General features: G+C 36.7%; 3 protein-coding genes across 15 annotated transcripts in view; 1 reads left to right on the top strand and 2 right to left on the bottom strand.

Annotated features, from left to right (window-relative positions):
- LOC106166475 (acetyl-CoA carboxylase) overlaps positions 1-15,090 on the bottom strand; it is a 37,218-nt gene extending 22,128 nt beyond the window's left edge. For 4 of the 5 annotated variants that reach the window (XM_086995278.1, XM_086995291.1, XM_086995274.1 and 1 more), the window contains exons 1-18: positions 14,986-15,090; positions 12,888-13,188; positions 8,745-8,798; positions 6,432-6,555; positions 5,885-6,023; positions 5,526-5,635; positions 5,212-5,293; positions 4,652-4,971; positions 4,116-4,325; positions 3,518-3,691; positions 3,030-3,191; positions 2,543-2,706; positions 2,203-2,353; positions 1,738-1,841; positions 1,479-1,560; positions 1,202-1,272; positions 606-746; positions 181-309 (exon numbers count right to left, since the gene is read on the bottom strand). In XM_086995278.1, the coding sequence (XP_086851404.1) occupies positions 181-309; positions 606-746; positions 1,202-1,272; positions 1,479-1,560; positions 1,738-1,841; positions 2,203-2,353; positions 2,543-2,706; positions 3,030-3,191; positions 3,518-3,691; positions 4,116-4,325; positions 4,652-4,971; positions 5,212-5,293; positions 5,526-5,635; positions 5,885-6,023; positions 6,432-6,555; positions 8,745-8,798; positions 12,888-13,123 (2,453 nt within the window). In that variant the 5' untranslated portion in view covers positions 13,124-13,188; positions 14,986-15,090. The remainder of the gene's footprint in view (positions 1-180; positions 310-605; positions 747-1,201; positions 1,273-1,478; positions 1,561-1,737; positions 1,842-2,202; positions 2,354-2,542; positions 2,707-3,029; positions 3,192-3,517; positions 3,692-4,115; positions 4,326-4,651; positions 4,972-5,211; positions 5,294-5,525; positions 5,636-5,884; positions 6,024-6,431; positions 6,556-8,744; positions 8,799-12,887; positions 13,189-14,985) is intronic. The other variant, XM_086995284.1, reaches the window with a different exon arrangement.
- A 121-nt stretch (positions 15,091-15,211) lies between these two features.
- On the top strand, positions 15,212-22,565 carry LOC106181115 (calcium-responsive transcription factor). Of its 4 annotated transcripts, none has more exons than XM_086995306.1 (13): positions 15,212-15,318; positions 15,902-16,081; positions 16,411-16,608; positions 16,929-17,080; positions 17,411-17,597; positions 17,881-17,995; positions 18,365-18,508; positions 18,704-18,892; positions 19,102-19,252; positions 19,817-19,967; positions 20,341-20,480; positions 20,798-21,062; positions 21,462-22,565. In XM_086995306.1, the coding sequence occupies exons 2-13, from the start codon at positions 15,922-15,924 to the stop codon at positions 21,542-21,544; spliced, it is 1,935 nt and encodes a 644-aa protein (XP_086851432.1). In that variant the 5' UTR covers positions 15,212-15,318; positions 15,902-15,921; the 3' UTR covers positions 21,545-22,565. The 4 variants fall into 4 exon arrangements, with proteins under 4 accessions (XP_086851432.1, XP_086851440.1, XP_086851438.1 ...); XM_086995314.1 differs by lacking the exon at positions 15,212-15,318 and adding an exon at positions 15,322-15,400; XM_086995312.1 differs by lacking the exon at positions 15,212-15,318 and adding an exon at positions 15,361-15,526.
- Positions 22,566-23,218: 653 nt separating this feature from the next.
- Positions 23,219-26,572, bottom strand: part of LOC106181107 (uncharacterized) — a 51,976-nt gene continuing 48,622 nt past the window's right edge. For 4 of the 6 annotated variants that reach the window (XM_086995248.1, XM_086995266.1, XM_086995257.1 and 1 more), the window contains 5 exons: positions 26,463-26,501; positions 25,936-26,101; positions 25,542-25,617; positions 25,223-25,277; positions 23,219-25,028 (listed from right to left, as the gene is read on the bottom strand). In XM_086995248.1, the coding sequence (XP_086851374.1) occupies positions 24,917-25,028; positions 25,223-25,277; positions 25,542-25,617; positions 25,936-26,101; positions 26,463-26,501 (448 nt within the window). In that variant the 3' untranslated portion in view covers positions 23,219-24,916. The remainder of the gene's footprint in view (positions 25,029-25,222; positions 25,278-25,541; positions 25,618-25,935; positions 26,102-26,462; positions 26,502-26,572) is intronic. The other 2 variants (XM_086995263.1, XM_086995243.1) reach the window with 1 other exon arrangement.

The following is a 26,572-nucleotide window of genomic DNA, read 5'->3' on the forward strand; positions in this document are numbered from 1 at the left end:
ATTTGAAATGGTTAACAATCTTCAAATTAAGTGTGTCCGAAAAGGTCATATTTATAATAATAGCATGATTTGAATAAATCAAATTCTGCTAACTTAATCCTAACTTTTTCAAAAAGCATTACCCTTCAAAAGATCATGTCTTATTCTACAGAAATGTTAAAAAAGCCAATGCCATCCTACCATCCACTCTCCGTCACCCTTAACTCCATCACCATCTTCATCACCTCAATCTCAGCGTAAACATCGCCAGCAAAAGTATGGCCGCCGTCCTCCACCAAATAGGCGACAAGTTTGCCTGCAGACGGAGACCTGGGGAAAACGGAATACATTATTATGAAGTACAAAATATATTAAACATGAATACCATAGAATGCTTTTGACAGAATACCATGCAAAAAGAAATATTTCAGAATAAGGCTTTAAATGATTTGATCTTCATACATGAAAGAGTAAAATAATCATGATCGTTATTTTTGACAATTCTAAACAGCATTGCTTCCTATCATAACACTAGAAAGCTTCCTGTCCTTTGTAAAACAAGAAATTAAATGTTTTAAAACATATTTTGTTTTAGAGCCCAAAAGGACCAGATAAATCCTGCCTACCTGAGGACTGAAGGATCATTTTCCTTTTCAAAGACACAGGTTCTGTTGCCAATGATGATCCTGTAGCTGCCGACCTCTTCCCTCATGTATGTTGTGTGACTGGCGCCATCTATTGACAGTAACAGGCCTCCATCACTCAGCCTAAATATGGGAGAACATTCACAGGTTCTTATTATTCATACAAGGCTAGTACAATTAATTACAGCATAGAAATGTTATAACATTATACAATTTGAGAAAAATTACTCAACAGGACACCAATATAAAACAATTTAGAAACTTCACTGGGAGTATTTTTTACATGTGGATGTAACAGACTTATTTCACCCCAGCCACTAAATGGCCTTGCCTCAAACTTGCACAGTCATCAGTAAACCAGCACTGATGAAGATGGCTACAAGTTACCTAAAAATCTAACATTTGATATGGGTAAAACTATACTTATTTGTAGCTAGATTAAACTATGGAAAAGATGTGGAGAATATGAAAATATAATGCTTGATTAATATGGAAATTATGCACCAACAAGATTTTAATACACTCCAAAGAGAGCATCAACTTTAAAGACTGGTGGCCATGTTATGGTGCATTCATACCTGTGAGACTCAACATCAACATAAGAATCATTCATTGCTACAAAGTAGCTACTTGGTCCTGTCTTGGTTACCTAGAAAATATCGCAGTTACATGATTTACTGGAATGATAATTAACAAGAAAAGGTAATGTTTATGAGGTGTAAATTATTGAAATGAAGCAACTTAGAGAAAAAGGGGGAAAATGGTAAAAATGCAATGAAAGTTTGTTCATGGAGTAATTCTTGTCAAGAAACCACCCCCACCTTTGGTCATATAATTTGAGTTTGGTCAGTTTACCTGTAGAACATATTTGATCCCTCCATGTATTAGCTCTACATCCACTGAACTGGTCAAGCTGCAGGAGGCCTGTATCTGACCTCTGGAAGGGTCAATAAATCATTTCAATTCTAATTTCACTTCTAATTTCAATAACATTGATCTAAAAGATTAGAAATAAGAAATAATCTATAGAAAAAATACTTGTACTGTTTCTTTGTGTTGCTTTTGGGATAAATCTTTTTTTTTCAGTACTTCCAACTGGTATTTAATTTCCTACCTCTGTAGAGCACTCTGGAAATGTTGGAAGTTGGTCTGTATGGTGTGGTCTGCCACATGGAGGGCGCCACATACCACTGCCAGCATAGTGTCTGGAGTCTCTGTCTGCAGGAAGTAATACAATCTACTTTACAGGCTCAGTAATACATCAGAATAATAAAGAAATACTTAAAAACATAACACCTTTAAGTGACATTAACGGTGATTTCAACTATTATAAATATTGCATTCTATAAAAGGCAAATTTCAAGTGGGAGTAGTTGTATAAGTAGCTCTTGGTAAAACATCAAACATTAAAAACCCAAATATATTGAGTACAAAACTGTAACTGGTAGACAGTATAGTTATTCTTCTTTTACTAGTGAAGAAAAATGGTGGAATTAGTGACAATATATTTCTTATAGATCAAAATAAATAAATAAATAAATAAATAAATCTATCAATAACCTGAGTGAGGTATACTTACATGCACCTTTTCAGCAATCAGTTTGTCCAGCCACCCTGTGTCTATACAGTTCTGTTGGAAGTTCTCCGTCTCCAGGAGTTTGGTCAGGTACTCCACTGTAGTCCTGAAGTCACCTCGAATAGACAGCTCCTTCAGGGCCACCACCATGTTCCTTAATAAAATCATATCAGTAGATAAATATGAGGGCCATCACTGGAGAAAATGCTAAAGGAAAATCAAGTTTGGAAATGTGTCCATTCATCTGACTGTGAGAGAAATATGCTTTGAAGAACTGGTTTAGAGATAAATCTGGGAAACTGAAGTTACATAATTATCATTTTCACACAGTGTTTGAACTTACTCTCTGGCATCTTCCCTGTCCTCTCCCCAAGAGAAACAGTGACCAAACTGTGAGTCAGCGTACTCGTGCAGCCCTCCTGAGGCAGCCACACTAAAGTAACCCCACACATTCTTGTTGCTACGGAAGTTCAGTTCTTGAACAGTGCCAGAGCTTGGCTTGAATTCCTAACATAGCAAAGATACAGGATAATGTTTCCAAAACTGATCATAACAAGTTCACTTTTTGAAAGGAAAATTATACAGTGGCAGTCAGATTTCCACAGATATTGATGCAATGATATATAAAAGTTATCCAAAATTTAATGGGAAATTTTAACTTGCAAAACCCACACCAAGCAGAATGGATATAGCAAAATTCAGTTACTGCTTAAAAAATATTATTATAAAAAAGTTTTACAGTTATTCTATCCCAAATTATACATGATATGATGTCTTGACATGTCACATCCCATCCCATCCCATAATTATAAACAGGAAACAATTCTCACTTCATCAGGGTTCTCGCTGGTGATCCTGGCAGCTATCACATGACCTCTGGGCTGAGGCTTGCAAGGGGGGTTATCAAAGTCTATGGGGGTGGTGGCCCAAGGATCCTCACCGTACAGCAGACGGATGTTCTTGATGACATGCAGGGGGATACCCATGGCCACCTGGTGGAAGAATTGGAATTTATACATCTTTTAGAGGTAAGGCACAGCATTCAGAACTAAAAAATTAGATTTTTAGATTTTTGAAAATTTCATTATATACAGCGTAAAATGCCACGTTTTGTGTGCTCAAAACAATTTTTTCACCACAAATATTCCAGCTTACAACAAATGTTATAAGCAAATAACCAAAAAAGAGAGCTCATTCAATCCATATAAACAAGTGGCAGTTTCATACTACCTCAGAAAAATTTTATAAATGAAACTAAGTACATTTCTAATATTAACAAAGAAATCAGTTTCAAAGACTTAAGAACCAGAAAACAAACCTGCAGCTGAGCAGCAGGAAGGTTGACATCTGCCACCATCTCTGTACATGGATGTTCCACCTGGAGACGCGGGTTTAACTCCAGAAAACTGAACGTCTGGTCCTCGTCATTGTACAGATATTCCACAGTGCCAGCACTGACATAGCCCACCATCTTGGCTAAGGTGACAGCACACTGGGAAAACAAATGAGTGGAATATAGCTGAGACTCTTAATCATTGATACAGGAAGTATATTCTTATAAATAGATGTAAAAAGTACTGTATTAAACAATATGATAAAGACAAAACAGTTCATCACGGAAAATTACCAAATTGCACTTAAAGTAAAAACAGTATCACATATCAAGTCAAAAGTTGCCATTAAATTGTATTATAATCTTGATTTTTTTTCACCATTATTGCAATGGGAGTGTCAACCTTGTTTAAATTCAACATTAATTTTAAGTCTCAGTTGAAAAATGTAATGTTAAATGTTGATGGCAATGACATAAACATTCAACAAAGAGAGAAACAAAAGTATGCAAGCAAATAAAATCTGACAGCCTTGGTGACAAAGCCTGCTGAATATGATGTCACAACTAGCACAATTATCTATACCTTTTCCATGCGCTCAAAGACTTCAGGTGGTGCTATTGTGGCTGGGGCCTCCTCAATTATCTTCTGGTGTCTCCTCTGAATGGAGCAATCTCTGCCAAACAGGGAGATGGCATTACCGTACTGGTCAGCTAAGATTTGGACCTCCAGATGGCGTGCATGTGTGGCCAGTTTCATGACGAATATCGGGGAGCCTGGGACCTCTGACTGTACCTGGAAATACAGAGAAAGAGAATTAACTGATTTTACATTTATTCTGTGCTAAAAGATGTAAAGTATCATTTTGGTACAAAAACAATGCACACTGCACTTAATGCAGGGTGGCTAAATCAAGCTATGGCAGTGAGGAGTCGATATTGAAAGATAAAAAATCATGTCAAATTCAATATAAAAAAGCATTTGGAAAATCAATTTTCATTAAAATTAGACAAGTGTACAGTAGGAATGTTTAGGTGCAGTAAAGGCAATCCACCCTAATTTTATCAAGGAGAACATTATGCACTATACAAATGTACCTACTGATGGTCCAGAATACTGACCTGTCTAAACAATGTGGCAAAATTATCTGGACTGACCACTTTCCTGATCCCCTTCCCACCCCCTCCCTCAGACGCCTTGATCATCACCGGGAACCCGATCTTCTTGGCAGAGAACAGCGCCTCCTCCTCTGTGAACACGCACCCCTTCTTATAGATGTCTTCAGGGACGGTCACTAACTGTCCGCTTGACAGACCTTCGTCACTCCAGGACACGGTCAGCCCCGAGCCACTCCATGGGAGGGTGGGGACACCAGCGCTCTGGGCCACAATACTAGAGGCTATCTTGTCCCCCAGTGCCCACATGGCACTCTCTGTGGGGCCTGTGAGAGAGGGTAGGAGCAGGTGAATACTCTCATTCCAGTATTTTAACAATATCATTCCAGGACTTAAGTAATCTTGTTAAAGTATTTTAATAATCTAATCCACAATTCTAATATCCAGTTAATGAGGATTTTAAATCAAAAATTTGCTATTTTGATACTTGTTTGCTCAACATCTCAAATAAGAGTTATGAATGAAATAAAATGTTTTATGATATCCCAGTATTATAGATTTCTTACCAATGAAAGTGATGCCATGTTTATGAAGGAGTTCAGGCAGCTTGGGATTTTCTGAAGCATGGCCCCAGCCAGCCCACACAGCCTGCAATTAGAAAATTTTACATATTTAACTTTATTTTTTACAACAAACCTCTTACATTTTAGTTCCATACAATTCATATATCAATTCAACTTGAGACACTCTGCTATAAGTATGAACAGGTTTTGCTTGTTGCGTACTACCAGACTGAGTATAACCTTCTTTTCACTTTGACACCCAGTTCAAGGAAGGATTGAGGCCGTCTTCTGGGTTTTTCTCTACAATCAATACAGACCTGTGACTGTGTTCTTTTAGCGATGTCTTGGATTAGCTCCACATTGGCGTAGTTGTTGTTGTTGGTGCCTCCTGGTACAGGCACGTAGTGGTCCGCCATCTTGATATACTCTTCAAACAAAAAACATGACATTATAATGAGTTTTATTTGCTGATTCATCTTGTACTAAAGATATTTCAATGCTTCTCAACCGTGGCTTACACTGACATCCAAATGAAACTCTTTCAACATATCTTCTAGCTAGATATTAAAAAACATCACTGTAAGCACCCCTTCCCAAAAGTAATTAATTAAATAATTAAAAAATTAAAATAAAATTCAATTTATAAACGAAAATCATATAAATATGTCACTGTTACCTGCATTGTTTTTCAGATCCTCTGGAGTTACCATGACAACAAATCTTATGGCTCTTTCATTTTTAAACATCTCATATGCCCATCTTCTTACTGACCTCATACATTTTACAGCCGCTATCCCGTTATTGGCAATCAACACCTAAATTGTAGGCAATAAAAATGTACAGGTGATAATAGAAAAAGAGAATTAGGTCACATTTAATAGATTTTGAAAGAGATTTCAATTCCTTTCATATGCAACAATTACCCTTTTCATAGACAGGTACATTCCTCATTATATTATACCATAGAATCTACTTCTATGATTATACCAATGTTGACCCAAAATGAGAAAACTGCTATCAAAATACACTAACATTGTTCTTAGTAAGTAGTTTTCTGCCATATTACTGTGAGATGCTGGAAGTATCTGTCTATGAATAATATTTGCCACTTGGGAAGGTGCTCAAAAAACAATAAGGTTTTCATGCCAAACATATCCAGTACTTTCCTGTCTAGAAAAAAATCAAACTTAAGCTACAATAAACTAAACATCTAAACTTCATACCTTGTTAATAACTTTATTCCCACCAAATCTCTTCACAAACTCCTCAGGGGTGGCCACCAGGAAATCCTTCACAGAAGCTCTCCTCCTGTCATTCATGGCTGTCATATGGGTGCCTGACATACTCCTGTAAAGGGAAATAACTGTATGAGGTCTTGTCCTGCTTGACACACTGAATACTGGGTCAACTTTGGCACAAACTGTGGCTGAAAGAATGTGATCTACAAGGCTGCAGCTATTGTGCCTTAACCCATCAAGGGTGTGTAACTGCCTTTTTGTGACCCTTGTATTGATATTCAAATGATGAATAAAAGAGAGTTGGACTTGTTTTTTCTTTTTATTTATGTACCAATATCTTATTGCATGAAGTAAGAAATTTCTACATTTTGGACTTGTTTTCCCCTTATTTTTATATACCAATATCTGGTTGCATGAAGCTGGAAATTTCTTAATTTTATGAACTCAAATTTGCATCAAATTAAAAAGAAAACACAACTGCCTATAAAAAGCTGAAATAAATACATGGCACCTAAAATTATAAGCACAAATACCACAGCAAACAGCCTGAGGTACAGGATAAAACACATTTCAGCCAAGCAGCAGGATAATTTTAAAATTATATAGTGAAAATTTTCAACCAAATCAACAAGAACTTGCCAAATAAACCATCAAAAATTTCAAATTTCCCATGGCTAAACTACAAGCATAAAATTCTCTAAATTAGTTAAAATTTACCATATGTTTAAGGAAACCTAGGCAACAGATGTCAATCCTAAGCCATACACAATCAAGCAATTTTATCCCAAACACAATAACTGCATTTCCTATCAGAAATCAAATTTTGTCTTCTGACATATTTATGAAACATGTAACATAATAGAACACTAAACAACATATCAATTTTCAAAAAGGTTTTGTCATAGATTTTCTTTTTCCCTAATTCTGTTATCACTGTACTCACACTGAGAATGTCTTACTCAGTAGCCAATACATTAAATAAAAAAAATGAATTCATAAACATTCCATAATGCCAAATAATTTGTTTCTCTCAAAACCCAATAGTAAGAAATCTTTAATGTTAGGGATTGTATGTCTTATTTTTATTGAAAGAAATTATTTCACAGCCAGCTGTTAAAAGATGGTGAAACACACCACACCCCTCTAAAAAGTAGGGGGTGGGGGTAGACCACTGTCCCTGTGTGAGGCCTTATCAGCTTATCTGACAATGGTGCTGTTTCTCACATCAGTCTGACGAAAAGCTTCGACCTAAGTGGTTGTCAACTTTTGTTGATTCGAGAGTAAAAATGCCAAGCTTATGTTGAATAATTATTACTAGTACTTAAAAACTGGAGATTTTGCCCATGAGACAGCTATGATTGCCACTGTTTATGACCTGGTGTATCACTAAATTGGCTACTAAAATTAATACATCATATTCTGACAGAACTGAAATACATATTCCTACTCGTAGGTCTTGTAGTAAAAATGACTTTACACATGCAATGGCGCCGATCATACTAGGACATGGAACATATCATTATGAGACAATGAAGGTTTTCTCTTTTCAAAACAATAGAGGTAAATATTGCCATATGCACTGTTCGATAGCACCTTGCTCAGCTGAAAATTTAGTAACAGCCCTACGTTTCTCTTTGTTACTTGCCTCTGAATAAACACCATCATTATAATTATACGAAATATCCAGTTAATTTAGCCAAACCTTAGCTTTATTGCTTTCCAATAAAAAATATTGACCAGTGAGCTACCGATTTTCATTTGGAAAAATGCACAGTTCGGCCCCATTCAGAATAGGGGACTAACTAGTCTGAGGGTCAAATGTGGCCGACCCATTTGAAAACTTTCCCACGGAATATTTATTCAGTGTCTATAAGCAGATAAGACGACATGCTTTGTAGTGGGTCGCTTTATTTGACCATTGGACTAGTAAGTCTCCTATTCTGAATGGGGCCTAAGAGCCAAATAATATAAATTGTGAATTTTTAAGATGCTTTTTAAGGTGCTTTCTAAAACTCCTACATGATTTTAAGATATTTCATGTAATGTGCATAGTGCAAGAAGTCCTTCAATCAAAACATATGCACAAAATGACATTTTTAGGTTAGAAACAGCACATGTACTGTGAGTATCAAATATCAAGCTGCATAAAATAATAAGCAGGTTGCCAAGACAACAAGAAATAAGCAGCAAACTTCATATACCTAAATTCAAATTATACAAGGTTCCAGCCTAAACAAGCGTACACCTTATAAAGTAAGCAACTTATTGGTTTTATAATTAGCACAACGTCAATGATACCTGTCCCCGTCTTCCCGGTCGCTGTTCATGACTTCACGTTCCTCTTTGACACAGCTACAATAATCACAATTGTGATCACAATTTGAAAATGTGAAAACACTTGGTTGAACCTGGGCCATTCTCAACTAATGCAATTGACACAGCACAACAGCCAGTGAGTGGTGTTTCTTCATACATAAGAGGAGCTACCTCCAGCTTCATATTTATATATGTACTTCAAAGTAGAACAATGGCTGTTTTGCTTTTAAAGTTATTGTCACAAAAAAATAGGTAAAGTCTTGAAAACTATCAAATTAGAACTTGGGTTTAAGTAATTTTACACATTTTTGTCACCAAGCTATTATATTAATACAGAATTACATCAAAATGCTGGACTAAGTGCTTAAAACAGCATAAGTTGTGAAGTTCCGTGGCATTCAACCAAGTGTTTTTGATGATAGCTAAATATGTCTGCTCCAAAGCATATTGCAACAAATTAAGTGAGAATCAAAGCTAGAAACTTTTCAGACATAACACAACTGTAAGCACCATATATATTTATTTTTCTTGTATCTTAGATTTAATTTGGGGGGGGGGGGGGTAAAAAAAGGATATTATCATTGAAAAATAACATAGCAAACCATACAAATAGGTAATTTAGCACATTAAAGATCATGCATTTCACTTTTATTAATTAAGAAGGTCCAGCAAATCAAACAATGCCCTGGGGTAAAAATAAACAAAACTAGAGGATCAGAGAGGCGATACCGCCTCCTGGTATTGTACCACCAGCTGGAGTAAGCACATTCGTATGGGAAGGAAAAAGAAGGGGGAGGGGTTGACAAGCTGTATAAAATGCAGTAAACAAGGGTTATCATTTTACATAGATAATTTTTTTTTTAAATCAGGTGGGCAAAAGTAAAAGGTCAAATACAAGGATGTAGTATCATTGTGAATGTAGGATTTCCTCACTAACTGTGATGGAAACAATATTTGAAATTTTGTTTATATTTGGGTTAAACCGTGCTGCCTTTTATTCTGTAGTTGATATTGGCCTACATGGGCAACATCGTATATTCTTTATTTTTGTGCTTGTTTGTATCATATATATTAATGAAAATTTAAAAATGGGTTGATGCAGCTGTTTTGACATTTAAAATAATTAGAATATCAAAACTGGGAGAGAAATTATAATTTAGGAAATTGAATCCACCCAAAAAGTGAAAAGCTTGTTTATGTAGTGCTGAAAAAAAAAAGATAAACAACAAAATATAGTTGAATCTGCGTGATGCGCCAAAATCCTTGGCAACGAATGCCTTGACGACCAGGAAGAAAGGCATCGAAAGCCCTATTGACAAGCACAGTTTTTAGTTTTACTACAATAACAGCTGTTTTAGTGGTGAAATGCAGTATAATATATTTCCGTGTGTTGTTTAGAATGTATTTCTTGCGGAATTTTGAATCTCAAAGGAAGAGTTATTATTGCTTTAAATGTACACATGTACAGCTGACCAAATGGGTACTAATGTCAAACTAATCATGCATTAAAGCAAGTATATCTATATATAACTGCTGCATATATATATATATATATATATATATATATATATATGCAGGCAATCAGTTGGCTTTTGTGGAAAAAAAACTGCCTATTCATGCATCTGTAGGGTGGGAAAATTTGCAAACTATAGTTCATGGTGAAAAATAGGTCAAAGGTCAATTTCAAAGTAAAAGTTTCCCAGTATATAACTTCCTATTCAAGATCAATAGCAACTATTGCCAGTTTTGGAGATATAAGGGAGGGATTTTTTTTTAGTGCAGTTCATTATGAAAAGTAGGTCACAGATCAATTTGAAGGTCAGAGTTAGACTGCCAGTGAAAAGAAGGTCAAAGGCTAATTTCCAAGTTACAGTAAGACCCCATTTCCACAGATTATAGATCGATCTATCCCCATGGGGAGTCTCACTAGATTACTGTCAGCATAGCTGGCTTAAATGCCTGTCCTGCCTACTAAAAGCTGTAAGGGAATAATTAAATTCCGTGTGCGGTCGGCTAACTGCAGGGAGTTAGGTCGATCAAGTAAGATCGATCTTAATCTCTGGGAATGCGCTCTAAGATTGTCAGTATATCACTTCCTATTCAAGTTCAATGGTAACTATGGGTGTATCTCTGCTAGTTTTGATGATATAATTAAGGACCAGAAAACTTGCAAAGTGAAGTTCATCATGAAAAGTAGGTCAAAGGTCAATATCAAGGTCACAGTTAGATTGCTAGTTAATGACTTTCTATTCAAATTCTATGGGCGTATCTCTGCTAATTTTGGGAGTGTTTTTTCATTTTATGTTAACTACTGAATATTGCATTGTTGTACTATTTAATAAAGTGCAACTCCTAAACCGTATGGAAAATAAGAAAATGGACACCACCTCCAGTATTGTGCTTGACAAGCTGTACTTAATGCAAAAAACAAGACGTCTCTAGTGTAAACAGTTCCACAATTACAGAGTTTTTAGTTTTGGCATCAAATGACTGCTTCTCCGGTGAAAATGCACCGATTGACCCCAAACCCATGAAGATGAAGGGAGTCCCTAAATAGTAGTCCCCACTGTAATATGAAAGCTTAGGTCTGTGTAGTTTCTGAAAATTGGCACAAACAATTCTTTTTTTGCAGAAAATTCCCATTTTTAGAAAATTTTGGCCTGTTTGACCTTGAAATAAAGGTCAAATGTCAAATCCAAGGGCATATTTGGAAACTCCATATATGACTTTTGGTCAGACCTCTATAGTAACTTTTTCCATAATTCCTTCAGTTTGGGAGATATTTAGCATCAAATTTTCAAAAATTTTGACAAGGGTGCATTTCAGTGAGCGTCACACCCAGACCAATGCACTAACTGAGACAAAAATACCAGGGGGTTCAAGTTGAGATTATATGTGACCTAAATCCAAGAGATGGGGACACAGGTCCCTGCGGTCTAGGAGGAGAAGCGGTAACGGTGACTTGTTTCCGGCGCCCGACTGCGGAGCCGCAGGAGCCGGCGGAGCCGCAGGAGCCGGCGGAGCCGGCGGAGCTGTACGAGACGGGCCGGGACTAAAACCATGAGTACCGCCAGCGTATACGCTGGTGGTACTAATAAAACCAAGATTTAGCTAAAATGAAAAACACTGCATTACAAAAAGAATTCACATATGAAGTTTACTAGTTATTCAAGTTTAACTATCTCACAACTGGGGTTATGCTAACTACTTTGGTTTGTCCACATGGCTCACTTATCAAAAATTGACAAACTACAACTTGACAAAAGAATAAAAAGATGAGTTATTTGGGAGGTTGGCCAAAGCAAATCAGTGGGAATCACAGATATAGCCCAAAGTCTTATGTCTTTCAAAAATCAAGCAAGATTTGGAAAAGAAATGGGATTAGAAATGATGACACAGTAAGGGGTAACAATATATCAAAGTTATCAGAATTTGATCATGGATATTTTTCTGATCATTTTCATTTTCCGTAGAATTACAATCTATTGCACAACAGTAAAATATCCACATTTTGCATGTCATTTTTGTATTGCTCTCAAAGATGCCACACCTAGCACATAAAGTATTACTCTTATCAGTAAAATGTTAACCCAACCGTACTAGGTGGATTCTCACACATTTCTTAGTCTCATATGATGTCTCACACAATAAGACAGCCTCATTTTAGGCTTCTCAGATGATTTCCATGTTTTTTTTTTAATCAAATTTCAAATTCCAACATAAACCTAGTTCCTGCCACCCAGTCCAGAATTTCACAGGTTATCTTCCCACTAGTTTCCAGTAGTCTTGGAAACTCAGGGTGTGACCACACAATCATTGCAGGGGCGGATTTAGGGTGTCTTCTGGGTCTTCCGGAAGACGGTCAGATTTTCAAGTTTACATTGTCGGGCATCTAATGTTTTCTGTCGGAAGACGGTCAAAAATGGAGAATGGATCAACAAAGATAATTTGGAAGACTGTCAGAAAATATATCTGGATCCGCCCCTGCATTGTAACAGTTATATCATTTATTCATTTCTACCTCAGGGGTGAAAGACATAAAAGAATACATACATAAAATCGCACACAAAATTCCCATAGTAAAATCACACACATAAATATAATTAATATCATTCTATGACTCACCTTAATGGTATGGTGTTATTTTGTCTTAGTTGAATATCACCATCGCCACTTGAACTTGAAGTAGTTGAAGCTAGCGATGAAGATGATGTATTCCCTTTCAGTTTGCCCAACTCAGAATCCTGACTATCTCCTTCATCAACAGAGATACTGAACTGCACTCCCTTGGGTCGCTCATGCTCCGGCTCTTCTGCAATCACACCCTTTGGGTTCTTGTCTTCTTTCTTCTTAGAACTCATGCTGCTGGTCTTTCTCTTTTTACTGACTGTATGTTTTCATCTTATATATGAGAATCTACTTTCAGCTGAAAAAATAAGTAAAAACGTGTCATGCCCAAAACCACAGATCTTGCTGAACAAAAAACTGCTGCACTCCCTTCACTGTCTGCAGATATCATCACAAAACACACAGGTCGCATTTAAAACCAAGCTGATCCAAGGACAAACTGGTCCAAAAATCAAATATGGCAGGCACTTGAAAATGGATTCCTGCCTCCCAGGACACCTCCCAGCAAGAACCAAGCAATTAAATCTAGGCACGCTTTCAAGTGGATTGCGCCATATTTGATCTGTGGACTAGTTAATCTGCGGACGAACTGGTTCTAAATGCACCCATACATATCCCAAATACTACCATCATCAAGATTAAGTTCCACAATTTTAAAGACAATAGGAGCCCACCTCCCTTTTTCCTTTCAAGTCATATACCACTTTCAGGTGACTTTCTTTGCAGATAGTTTTCTTCATTTTATTCATTACAGTAACTCTCAATTTTCTTTCAAAATCAGAAAAGCTTTTGGCATCATTACATGACCAAGTGACAGCCTAATCTAAAGTACTGTAGTATATATCCAGAGCCACACTAGTCCTAATGACCACAACCACTCACTTCCTACAGTACATGACCATAACTAAAACAATGCTAATAACAGTGACATTCAGAGATGAACAACAAAATGGACTCAATCTTCAACCACAACCCAATGCCATGATGCAATCCTCAATCCCCAGTACACCTGGTCATCCAGGTACCCCAGGATATATATCTTGTTAAACAAACTCACCCCGTGTACCAGAGATTTAACAGAACAAAGTTAAGGTATGCTGATAATAGGGATGAGACTCTAATTATCTCTGGAATACAGGGTGAACAAACTGGACTATGACCTAAATATGTATGCACAGTGTATCTGAGTGAAATCAGCATGTTCATGGTCACTGTCAATACTGTGGAAGATATTACATGACCAAATACACGTTGACATTAAATTTTTTAACCTTTCAATATTGGCTATAACTGTTAAGGGTATACTTGGATCACAGGTACCAAAATATTTTAACTATGTGAATCAATTTATAGAATTGTTGCTGCGAACAAAACAGTATCTAATGTAGTAATGTTAATTTATTTTTTTTTAAATCAAGAAAATTCATTCTTCATTGTACTGCACAGTACCTTAAAGTGACCATGAAAAAAATACATAAAAGCTTTGATATGATCTTTATTATAATTCATGGAAAGGGGATATTCTTGGATTATCAGTGACTGTAAACTGAAGAGAAAACATGGCCTGCACATACCAGCTGTATATATCATAATAACGTATACATACACCTTTGATTTTACCTGTCACACTGGGTTAAAATGAGACGCTGAGAGAGCGTCAAGTTACTGACAGTTATGAGGTGTAACTCACCTGATTGTGAGTTGACAAATGAGGATGGCATGGTACTGGTATTATGTTAATGTGAGGAGGGTTTGGTTGGGGGGGGGCACCTGTATTTCTTATTTAAGATCCACACAGTCCAGGTCGCAAATATCAACAAAAGTACTGGTACGCGACATTTCACCTGTAGTAAACTTGACCCATCGAAACTCTGTTATATGAGGTGACACACTTACGTAAAGCTGCCCCGAACTGAAAGTGCCTCACTTAAAACTGCCTTTAGAATTCCATAAACAAAACAAAATCAGCGAAGAACTAAGTGAAAACAACATGCACGGAAGTATCACAAAGCCGACAGGATGTCTTTTTAAACACTGCAATATATAGTAAAATATATATTCTGTAAACGTGCTAATCAACACACATTACACTTACCTTTAACACAGTACAGCGTGTTAATCTAAGATCGGCAAACCGCATCGGCCGATATATGGTGTGACACAGTTTACTCTGACCTCATTGACATGACCCCGTTTGTGGGCGCCAGATAGTCTCAAATATACAATATTAATAGAATGCGAAAATAGCTAATATTTTATGTTAATTTTATTATATTTTATAAACACTGAATGTTGAATTTGGTAAAGTTCAGTTCAAATCAGAGATAATATCTTCTTACTTTATTTTTCATGAATAAACTGGCTTAGAGAGTATGCGCGGCCTCTATGTGGACGCCATCTTGAAGACGAGGTCTGATTTCGATTCGAGGTTTGTGACTCGCTTTCGTGCATTTTTTGCCTCGTCCGGAGGTTTATATTACCTTTGAAGGGGTTCCCCGAGAACCTTTAATGTTTGTGGTTTCGATTTATTGAAATATGGGACAGATTTTGTTGCTCTGCGCACGCCGCACCATTTGCAATATTTCGTGTAACTTTTACCACGCACTTGTTCTCGCTGCGATCTTCCTAAATTTCAAGTATGCAATGTTCAAGAGGGAATTCCAAGTCAAAGTCAAAATGGCAAGGGCTACTGAGCCCCACCTTTGTGAATATTTTTCTTTTTGGTCACGAAAAATCAAATATGAGAGAATGGATAAGAAAAATGCAATATGATGCCAGGTTGCCTACAGCATTCCGTGGAATCCATTTTGTAAGACCGTGATTGTGGGTAAAATATTGAGGAGGCAAAAGTTTCCTTCACGTTCCACTCTGGGTTACTCTTTTGACAAACGTGTATATATATGAAAATAAAAGAAGAAATGGCTAGTATTTAGACTTAAACCCTGTGTCATCAACCCTAACAAAAAACATGTTTATTTTTACGCTAATTTTACACCATTCAATTTTTACAGCAGTTGATTGATCCACATTAATGGCAGAGAATAAAGGAGAAGGAGACATGGCGGACAATCTAGCCACACAGGCCAGTGCAGACCAGGCAACAACTGCCAGTGCTAAGCTGAAGATACAGCAACAACTACAACAACAGCAAGAACAACAGCAGCAGCCTGCGACAGCCAGTGGGTCTACAGGTTAGCACTGGACTATACTGGGCTTTAAAGTTGATGATAACGTCTTGAAAGTAATATGAAAAACATTGAAAAGGCAGGTGCTCTGTCATTCTGCCTCTGCTCTCTCCCCCCAAGAAAGTTCACCATTATGTATGATATCAAAAGTGAATTTACCCATTGCCATGTATTGTTGGTTGAAAGACCAGTGGGTATGTACATTTTTTGATAAAATTTTTATTGCTCCTTGCTGACGTGTACCCATTTCTCTCCCACTCTCCCCCCCCCCCAAAAAAAAAATTTTTTTTTAAATTATGATCTGCACCAATCACATAAAAATACATTGATTTCAGTCATAGCAGCTGAGAACATCACACTACAGAGCTTGTTGAACAGCGTAGCTCCCAACTCTTCAATAGAGGGCAGCACCATACGTGTGATCCAAGTCAGTAACCCAGGAGACCTGGACACCCTGGGGGATAAAGTGTGGCAGGTGATCCCCTCCTCCAGTAATGGGGAGATCTCAATTATTGCTGTCAGCCCCAATGAAGGTAAAGCATATAGAAACTTTTGTTAAAAGACGAGTTCAAGCATTTTTAAAGAAAATGTTTGAATCATGTTCATCATGTGTGAGTTTCGGTCTTATTATTATTTTTTTTTTTTTGTTTTTATATTTATTTCTTTGATTACAGGAGATATAAAAAAAAAGTTAACTAATAACTTGACTTAAATAATTTTGACATTAAAAAAATTAATTTTTTTCAAAATGTTTTTGCTATGTAAAAATAGGGAAAAGTAATATGAAAATAACTGGGTGCTGTTATGAGGTGAACCCTATTTTGATAATCTAACATAACCATTGAATCTGTAGGTCAAGGTGGAGGGGACACAGACATCTCAGCACACTTCCCTGAAGGTTTACCTGTGATCATCCCAGCACCCAGACCCTCAGTGCCACCCCCGCCCAGGAAAGCACCCCCACCTGGCTGCCCCCCCTGGGCACTGAGGCTCAATGATTGTGAGGTAGAGAACGATTTACCTCTAGTGTTGTGTAAAGATTTCTTCTTTATTTAATTATTTTGATATTTATTTTTTATTTTCATTTATTTTTAACATTTTTCCTGAAAGTAGGTCTCAATCTCAAGCTGCTGGTTGCAGTGTCATATTGGAATTTCATCATCATTATTTTTTTGTATTAAATTTTTAAAACTCTAGTGTCAATAAAAAAATTATGATTACCAGGTCAGTCCTTTTCTTTACAATTTTCTTTCTTTCATTCTTTTTTCATGTGGATAGATTTTTAATTGGACAAAAACATGTAACAAACTCATAATTATTATATTTTCAATCCAGACAATAGGTGATTCCTACAGAGGTTGGGTGGAAAGTGAGGTGGAGTTAGACCTACTGTTAACTTATCACAAACAACAGACCAATAGTTACTGGGGCACACGGCAGTCTCCTAGCGGCCCCCAGGCTACCAGACTCATGTGGAAGTCTCAGTACGTGCCCTTTGATGGGGTGCCATTTATCAACCAAGGTAATATCTGGTTTAGGGGATAATTCTGCGTAAGTCTGCGCCAAAAACTTCTGGCAGTGAAAATGTAAGGTTTAGTTCCTGATAAATGGAAAATTTTTGTTTTGACCAATTAGTTGTAGTTAACCAATTTGAGTTTTAAAAAGTTGTGTCAGCTCACTGGTAAATCGAGTGCTTGTGAAAAATGAAGGTGGCAGTATTGTGGTACTGTTAGTGTTTTTCTTACTGAAGTATTTCTATCAAAAGTCACAGTGATAAATGATTTATGTGTGATGTTGACTTGCAGGCAGCAGGGCTATAGTTATGGAGTGTCAGTTTGGTCCCAGGAGAAAAGGCAGGCAGAATAACAGCCTCAAAGGACCAGACAGTCAGAAAGAATTCAAACAAACGTGTCCAGCAAGGTATATTTGCAGCCTTTAGAGTTTGTTTATAATCAGTCTGTCACATCTGGTATATTAGCCATTTGCTTGTTTTGAACAGAGGCAAAGTTCCTGGTGATAGTGAGAAAATTCTATGTTGTTTTTATTGCCTTTAGTTATAAGATATGTTCACTGGAAAAAAAAAACTTTAGGGAATTTTCTGGGGTTAGTGATTGTTTGTAATATAGTTGAAGAAGAAATTTTTAAATGATATTGAGGTGGAATGTTTTTGTAGATTCTATTTTAAAATTTATGTTGTTGCAATAAGACAACAGAATTTGCCTTTTATCCTGTCAGCTTAATTGAAGATTTTTTTCTCATGATCAAGGTTTATGCATGTCCTCTTTGTAGAATCTACATTAAGAAAGTGAAAAAGTTCCCAGAATTTGCTGTTGATGTCAATCAAGATAAAAAGACTATGAAACAGATGATGGATAAAACATTCCAAGAACTGAAGAAACGTGGGCGAGATTGGGAGACTTTAGGACATGACAGGTGTGTGTTTTCCACCACTAAAGAATGGCCTCACTCTAGGAAAACATTTCTTGTAACCAAATCACTCGACTATTGTAGCCATTAAAATTAATATGTTGACCTAGGCAAAAGTAACATAAGAGCTTCAGTTTACTTATGAGTGTTTTCCTATAGGCAATATAAGTATGTATACCTGGTATTTTGTCTCGTACCCAGATGGTATGTCCAGCTGCCTACAGACCAGGCCCATGAGTTCCACAGCACATTTGTAGAGCCCAACAATGCCACATTTGGTGAGGTGGAGGAGCCGGGACCCTCCAGGGTTCACCCCAGGGTGGCACTGAAGATACGGGAACTGGTGGCAGGGGGAATGAGGGAGATTTATCAAGTTAGGAAACAGTTGAGGTAATATGTGTGTGTGTATGTTTTTGTGCGTGTGTGTGTGTGTGTTTCTGTGCGTGTGTGTGTCACAAAGGTTTTTTACTTAAATCTTATCTATAGATTACCATGATAAACACTGTTAGTAGTTTCCTAACTGAACCTTGAAGAAAAACTGGGAGAGGGAGAAAGAAAGAAAGATATTCAGTCTTTGAAACTTTTCATTTTGTTTCCAGAAAATTTGTAGAGAGAGACTTATTCACCAGCCCAGATCAAATCCCAGAGAAGCACAACTTGACGTATTTCCCAACTGTCCACGACCTTCAGAATCACTTCCACCAAGCTTTGAAAGACATTGAGACAGGGGTCCTACCTGCAGTACATGTGGTAAGTTACCTGTGAGGGGTAAAACCCAGTTTAATAGACATTGAGAGGGGGGTCCTGCCTGCAGTACATGTGGTAAGTTACCAGTGTGGAGTATATCCCAGTTTAATAGACAAAGAGATGGGGGTCCTGCCTGCAGTACATGTGGTAAGTTAACAGTGTGGAGTATATCCCAGTTTAATAGACATAGAGATGGGGGTCCTGCCTGCAGTACATGTGGTAAGTTACCAGTGTGGAGTATATCCCAGTTTAATAGACATAGAGATGGGGGTCCTGCCTGCAGTACATGTGGTAAGTTACCAGTGTGGAGTATATCCCAGTTTAATAGACATAGAAACTGGCAAATGAAGCTAGCATATTAAAAATGCAAATGCCAGGATGAGATTATGATCAGTATTTTAAGCATCTTTTGTGTATGGACATGAAAATGATCAGACTAATGACAGTATTCTGATTTTCCTTCTGTGTAAATATCATTACTATAAAATGGTTCAGAAAGTGGTCACATATCTTTGCAAACATTTTGTGCCAGGTTTATCTTAATATGGAAGATGTTGGTATTTTCAGGAAAATGTGAATGTTGAAGTTGTTACCCAGCAGGCTCAACTTCCACAAGACGGTCTTCAAATAGAGCTGACATCTTGGCCATCAAACAGTACCTCTGACGACGCACATGCCGAGACTGTCACAGTGACACTGACGCAGAATCCAGGGGAAGGTATGGAAAAGTATTTATTGTTGAAATATTGTATGTCAGTCAGTCACTGTGACGCTGACAAAGAGCAAAGGAATAAGACTGAAAATGTCATCAGCATGAATTTGTCTTAATTTATTGCCCTGGTCTCCAGCTACATTTCCAGGATTATCAGTTTTGACAACTTATGCCCATGTGATTACTAGTAAGTAGCAGTTGAAGTTTGCTGACAAAAATTCCTGATGCTGTTTAAAAAAACATGAGTGACTGCTGAATTAATATAGGTGGCTACTTTAATAGATTAGATATAGGCAGTATTAGTTATAGTTAAAAAAAACAAAATAAGAAACTGTTGTAAAAAAAGAACATGACAGTTATTGTCTGTCCTCTATTCCAGATGGTCAACATGTGATCTCCAGAGTGGAGACATTAATGAGTGATGGGTCCACCCAGGTCAGCGACTCTCTGACCCCTGAGACAGCCCAGTTACTGTCCAAACTACACCCCAGCATGTTCCCAGCAGGGAGCTTCCTACAGGTAAACTACACCCCAACTTTTGCTTGGCTACCTTTTAGAGATAGAAATTTTCCTAACTTTTTTATGTGAAAGAGAGTTTAGAGTGCTGATAGATTTTGCTTGAAAGTTTCAAAGTCAGCTAGGGAAATTTCAGAGGAATAGGGTTGTCTTTCTTCTTTTGGGGCATTTTCAATCAAAAGTAAGAGCATCTTAGTATTACGTGTTAGAAGAACAGATGCTGTAGCACAGAATGCAATTAATTCTTTTTATTTGAAAAAAATGCAAAGTTATTAAATTTTCTGAATAACTTAAAATAAAGCTGGTGTATTATCTCACAGGTACAGGACACTGCAGGCCAGAGTGCAGACTCTGATATCAAACAAAGCTGGACTGTTAACAAAGACATTGTCCCAGCCTCAGAGGGGACAGTCACAGAACAAGAACAACAACAACCAGAAGAAGTGACAGTGATAGAACAGCCCCAGCAGCAAACAGAACAGATCACAGTGGCAGCAGGGGACGGGGCGGGACTGGAAGATGTCACCTATCATATTATAGAAAACCAGAGAAATGAATATGTACTGGAGGTGGTGCAGCCAGAAGGTACTGACACATCATGAGAATTTTTTCTTTTCTTCGAATAACGTTGTCAATTTTTGTTTCTGTCAGACATTAGCTTTTTCTGCGGAAAAGCAGAATTCCACGTTTTTTAAAATCCAATTCTGAGATTCGTCTAAGTTAGGTGTTGGGTCCCATGATAAATATTCAGAGGTTTTTTTTAAACCTAAGCTCATGTCTGTTGTATGAAATACATTTGATTGAATGATTTGATTGAAGAATGTTTTACATGGCAAAGCTTTTACTGTTACAAAATATAAAGGTAACAGACCCAGGAGTTGTTTCTATGAACACTTTTTGAGGACCCTAGACTTGTTTACTCTGCAGAGACAATTGAGAACCACGTGGTCTCCTGTTTTTAATTTGGTCCACATGTCATTTCAGACCAGACAGAAGAATCCCAGGAGAACACGGGGACAGTGATCACAGAGACAATGGAGATCCAGACTTCAGAAGACCAGTGCTAGTAGTGACCTCTATAGGGAGGTGGATTGCCCAGTAACTAGTTTTTTGGTGAGAAGTGGCTTCGTCAGTGACGTCAACAAAGTCTGTTATGGCAGTTTGTGGTGACATGAGACAACTGTAGAACTTCCTGGTCATTGTTGACATTTGACATGGGTAACTGGATCAGTGGCCTTGACCTAGATCAGCCAGTACTGACCTTTAACCTTTGACCCGGGAGACCAGTGACCCCAGGGTTGTACAACCACATTCTCTGTATGTGATATTTTACTGGCCAGTGTCTGTCACATGGGATGCCAAGGGTTTCATGTTGAAGATCTGTTGTCTACAAAATTCTTACCAAAGTGACAGAGATTCTTTCTAACTTGTTAGACTGTTAGGAGTTATGGAAATGTATATACCAGTTATGGAGATGAGAGCTCCTTGATAAGTTTTTCTCTTTTTACTCGTGAACTAACCTACTCAGACAGGGTTTTATATTTTTGTGAATAATAATTTCATTGCTGGACCTTGTAGAATTACTCTAGTTAGTTAGTGTACCTCACATAGCACAGTGTTTGTTGGTTTCATTAGGACACCAGCAAAAACTGCGGGTAGTTCTTTCAAGAGTGTGTTATGACAATTTGTCAGAAACTTCATCATCAGCTGGCCTGATAATACTGTTGTTTGATTTTTATCTTGGTTTATTTTTCTGGGAGACAATGGTTTTTACAACTCTTTTTAAGAAAGAGACTCACACTGCACTGATTTGCTTGAATATGGTGTTGCACAATTTACAGTTCGATGCTGCAAATTAAAAAACTAATGTATGGAATTGTTAGTGGTAGTTAAATAATAAATGCACAGAATTTTCTAGTGTTTTAATAAAAAACCAGATTTTAATAGACCAGCCAGAACAACTTCCTATGGAATGTTTTTGTTTCTTTTTCTTGAAGGCAACTTCATTCCTTCATTTTGTTTTTATGTTGTAATCCTGTTGTAAGTTGTACTTTGATAAAATGGAATAAAGAAGAAGTTTTCAATGAACTTGTTTGTATTGCAGTTTTGCTTATTTATAAAGGAGTTAAGTTTTCTTTTCTGAATCTTCTTAAAGATCCACACGTTCTAGTGCCTTCATCTGCAGTGATTTTTTTTTACAAAGCAATTTTTATTTTTATCTAATAATTATTTTGCTCACACATATATAATTCCTAAGCCTGTAGGCTAGATGCAGCTGTCTTTTTCTCCCCATTCTTAAAAAGGTAAAGGGATCAAGTCATAAGGTAGGTGTGGATGCCAACTTTTTTGACTGGCTAACATGGCACAAAAGTTGTAAAGGCACTTTAACAAGCAGCATTTAAGAAAACTTGAGGTGAACAGTAATTGTATACAGACTAATGGCACTCCCAGAGTCCAACTACTTGTAATGATCTTGTTCAGGGGTGAATCCAGAGATATTTTCCGACAGTTTTCCAGTTATCTTTGTTGAACCATCCTCCATTTTGGACTGTTTTCAGACAAACAATTAGATACCCATCAATGTAAATCCAAAAAATTCTAACCATCTTGTGAAAGACTCAGATGGCTTCTGTCTACCCCTGTTGTGGCATGCTCTTTGTAAACTAGTAGCCATAACATTACACGGACAAATAAAATTTTTAATTTTAAAAAGTCTAAATTAAAACTCAACAATCTAACAGTTAAGAAGAATACATTTTATTTAAATTATTTTTTCTCACCTAATTAGTATTTCTTGGGTCAGATAAAAATCATTCAATTCTCTTTCTAGTTTCATAACAATAACATTAAATTGTTTCAATTTTACAATTCAGAAAAGTTGACTTATACTTATCAAATCCATGCAAGTCATGACATTCATCTAAATACTGACCTTTGTATTAGTGAACATAGCACCAGTTTTGAATGCCAGAGAACCAGTTTCTCAAAGCATTCAATTAGATGGCATAGACAAATAAGTAGATAGCAAACTTTGCACCAAACACTGAGCAAGATTGAAACTGTTCTAGGAGAAAAGGAATCATTTTTTCAGTCTAGTTTAATTGCACAAATGATCTAAAAAATGATTTAAAATCATTCTTCCTTAAAACTAGAACCTAGCATTCCTACAATCTGGAAATTACTGCATGCAGTTAAATTTTTCAATTTATTTCAGACAATTTTTCATGAAAAAATGTAGTTGCACTAACCCACTGTTTTATGTACATTTATATACAAGGATAATAGCTGCACTGATTATATATACATCCCATGATAAGTTCTTCACCAGCTGGAACATGAATTTTTAAATATTAATAACATTGCCCAACATATCTACTTTCAACATGCAGATTACTTAACACTGAATATCTTGACACTGAACTTCAAGAGTTATGAACAAATTAGTAAAAAAGCACCAATATACCACAACCAGTGAATTAAAATTCACAGAAAAAAATAACCCATTACAATGCAACTTAGCTAAATCTAATACTGAATACTAATTCTGTATAGTTTTATGTCAAGGAAGACAATGAGAGATATGACATCCTAAATGACATTTGTGACACGGAATGTTTTCCTAATCTGTCTGTGCGCAATACATAAAAAATCCACGTCTCATTTTTCCACTGAAAAATAATCACCGTGACCCATTTAACAAGCCTTAAAGCATGGCCAAAACTGAATAAGTTTAATAGGATGTGACACTGATAAGTTCCAAGTTAACCAACTTGAAGGCACAAGGTTTTATGTCTAAAGAATATATCTACATATCACAATGTAATGTGAAGCAACTAACCTTGATCTCTACTTCATCAAGGAAAGCATTAAAATTTTCTAGCTACTTACAACATTGTTTTTTTCCTTTAAAATAAACATTTTCCATTAAAAGTCTAAATCAATAATGTTGTCTTTTAGTCACCTCTCTTACTGTTGATGTGTAATCAATCAGGGATAACAACAACACAAGGTGTTTCTCTTAATTACTGGAGGAATTACTATCATTTCACAAAGAAGAGATCTACAACAATATTATGGAAACATCAGGGAAATGTGACAGTAGTTTTCAGAATGCAACATTGACAAATGCTTGTCACCCGCCAATGTAGCCAATTCAACAGAGGGAAATGTACAATGATCTTACAACCTGTCTGGAAACACTAAGTCCTGACATAGTGTGGCTCCAGAGATAAATGCAGCTTGACACAATGATATTCCTTCCCTGTTGCAAATTATTCAAAATATTACATTTATTGCACTAAAATATTGGTATTGTATATGTGCCACATGATTACTTGACCATCTTTAAATGATGAAAGGACTACATTCACAATTCTTGTTACTACCTCAACATGTAAACATAGTAATTGGCTAAGTAAAGAAACATTCCCTTGTTGTCATCATAGCAGCCCAAACATACAGGCTATCAGCAGAGCATGGAGCAGTATCACGTATAACAGGGCTATGTTCCTCATGCGAGGATACATCCTCAGTCTTCGGCTCAGGTAGACACTGAAACGAGGAGGTAATGAGGATTGAGTAAAAGGAACAAAAGAATGCACTCACACTAGTGTGCAATAAGAAGAGACAAGTGAGGTCTCCTTTCACACATGCAAACATGCACACACATGCACACAATTTACAAGAAGAATTGTTACAGCTTATACTTAGAGCTAAAATTTTTCCATAAAGCCACAGAACTTTACCTTTGTCTATTAAACCAGCGCTGTAGTCTCTTACATGTCCCCAAAGCTCTTCTCGCTGGAAGTAAATCATTAATCAATGAAATAAACTTGTTAAACCTGCATAGCAACAAATATAATATTTAAACAACACAAACTGTCATCAATAATCAAATATATCATTATTACTAAAATAACTTTATAAAGTATCAAGTGTTTAAAATGGTAAATTTATGCACATAATAATGTCTATTCCTTGTACTGCCATCACCTATCAATATGCATTTATTATATATAATTTATAATAATAAATATTACAATGTATCAAAAATATCTAACTTACTTATATTTGGTGTCCTGGTGTCCAGAATTCTGCCATATTCATCCACCTCAGGTTCCATGTCTTGACTGAATGTGAACTGAAAACATAATATACAACAGCTGTATTCAGTCTGCAGTGTAAAACACTCATAAGATATTGGTGGTATTGTCAGTCTCAAGGCCTGGACTTAGCTAAGACTGCTATATTTGGAAAGTCAACTATGCTCAGCCCACTTCGTCATTAGTCGAAGTGAATTTTCATTTATCTTCTTTGTAAAATGAAACTTGGTTGACTAAAAAAATTAATTATTGGCAGACTTTCCGAGACTAATCATTTCATGAAATAGGACCCAGAACAGGGCCAAAGTACAACACTCTTTCTTGCCTTTTTCTTGGGCACCCTGATTATAACCTACCTCTCTGGTGTACCCTAGCTGTTCCTGTTGGAGGTCCAGTTGTTGCTGAGCCTGGCTGAGCTGTTCCTCCAGTTCCATCCTCCTCTCCATCTCCTCCTGCAGGTGCTTGCTGAGAGCCTCTCTGGCCTGCTCCATGGACAGCTTCTCATGCTCTGCATCCTCAAGTCTGGAAGTTGATTACTTATCATAATATGTTTTTCTTTGAGGATAAACTATGGTTTTGTCAAATCTATTCACATTAAAATTTGAATTCTGCAGCTATACTTACAATAATATTTTCAATAAACAAATAAATAAAAGGGAAGAACATACCTCACTACTTTTACTGAAACACTGAAATTTTCTTTTTAAAGATATTATGGAGACCTGCCTGTGCTATCGATTCCAGTTCATACCAACATAAAAAATATGTGCATCTTTCTTAAAAACATTAAAAACTTTAACTAATGACAACTCCACAGCCGAACCCTGATAAAAATAAGTGCAGTTTAATTTCCCATGCAGTTAGTGTGTTAGAAAAAACTCACGTCTCAGTCACAACTCTTGAACCGTCCACCACACTCTCTCTAAAAACCAGAAAAATGACCCAGGTGACAATATACATGACCAAAACTTGACCACAAGGCAACATTTTTAA

This window comes from Lingula anatina, chromosome 1, assembly GCF_051362555.1.
Source record: "Lingula anatina isolate TDL-2025a chromosome 1, LinAna3.0, whole genome shotgun sequence".
Lineage (NCBI taxonomy): Eukaryota > Metazoa > Brachiopoda > Lingulata > Lingulida > Lingulidae > Lingula > Lingula anatina.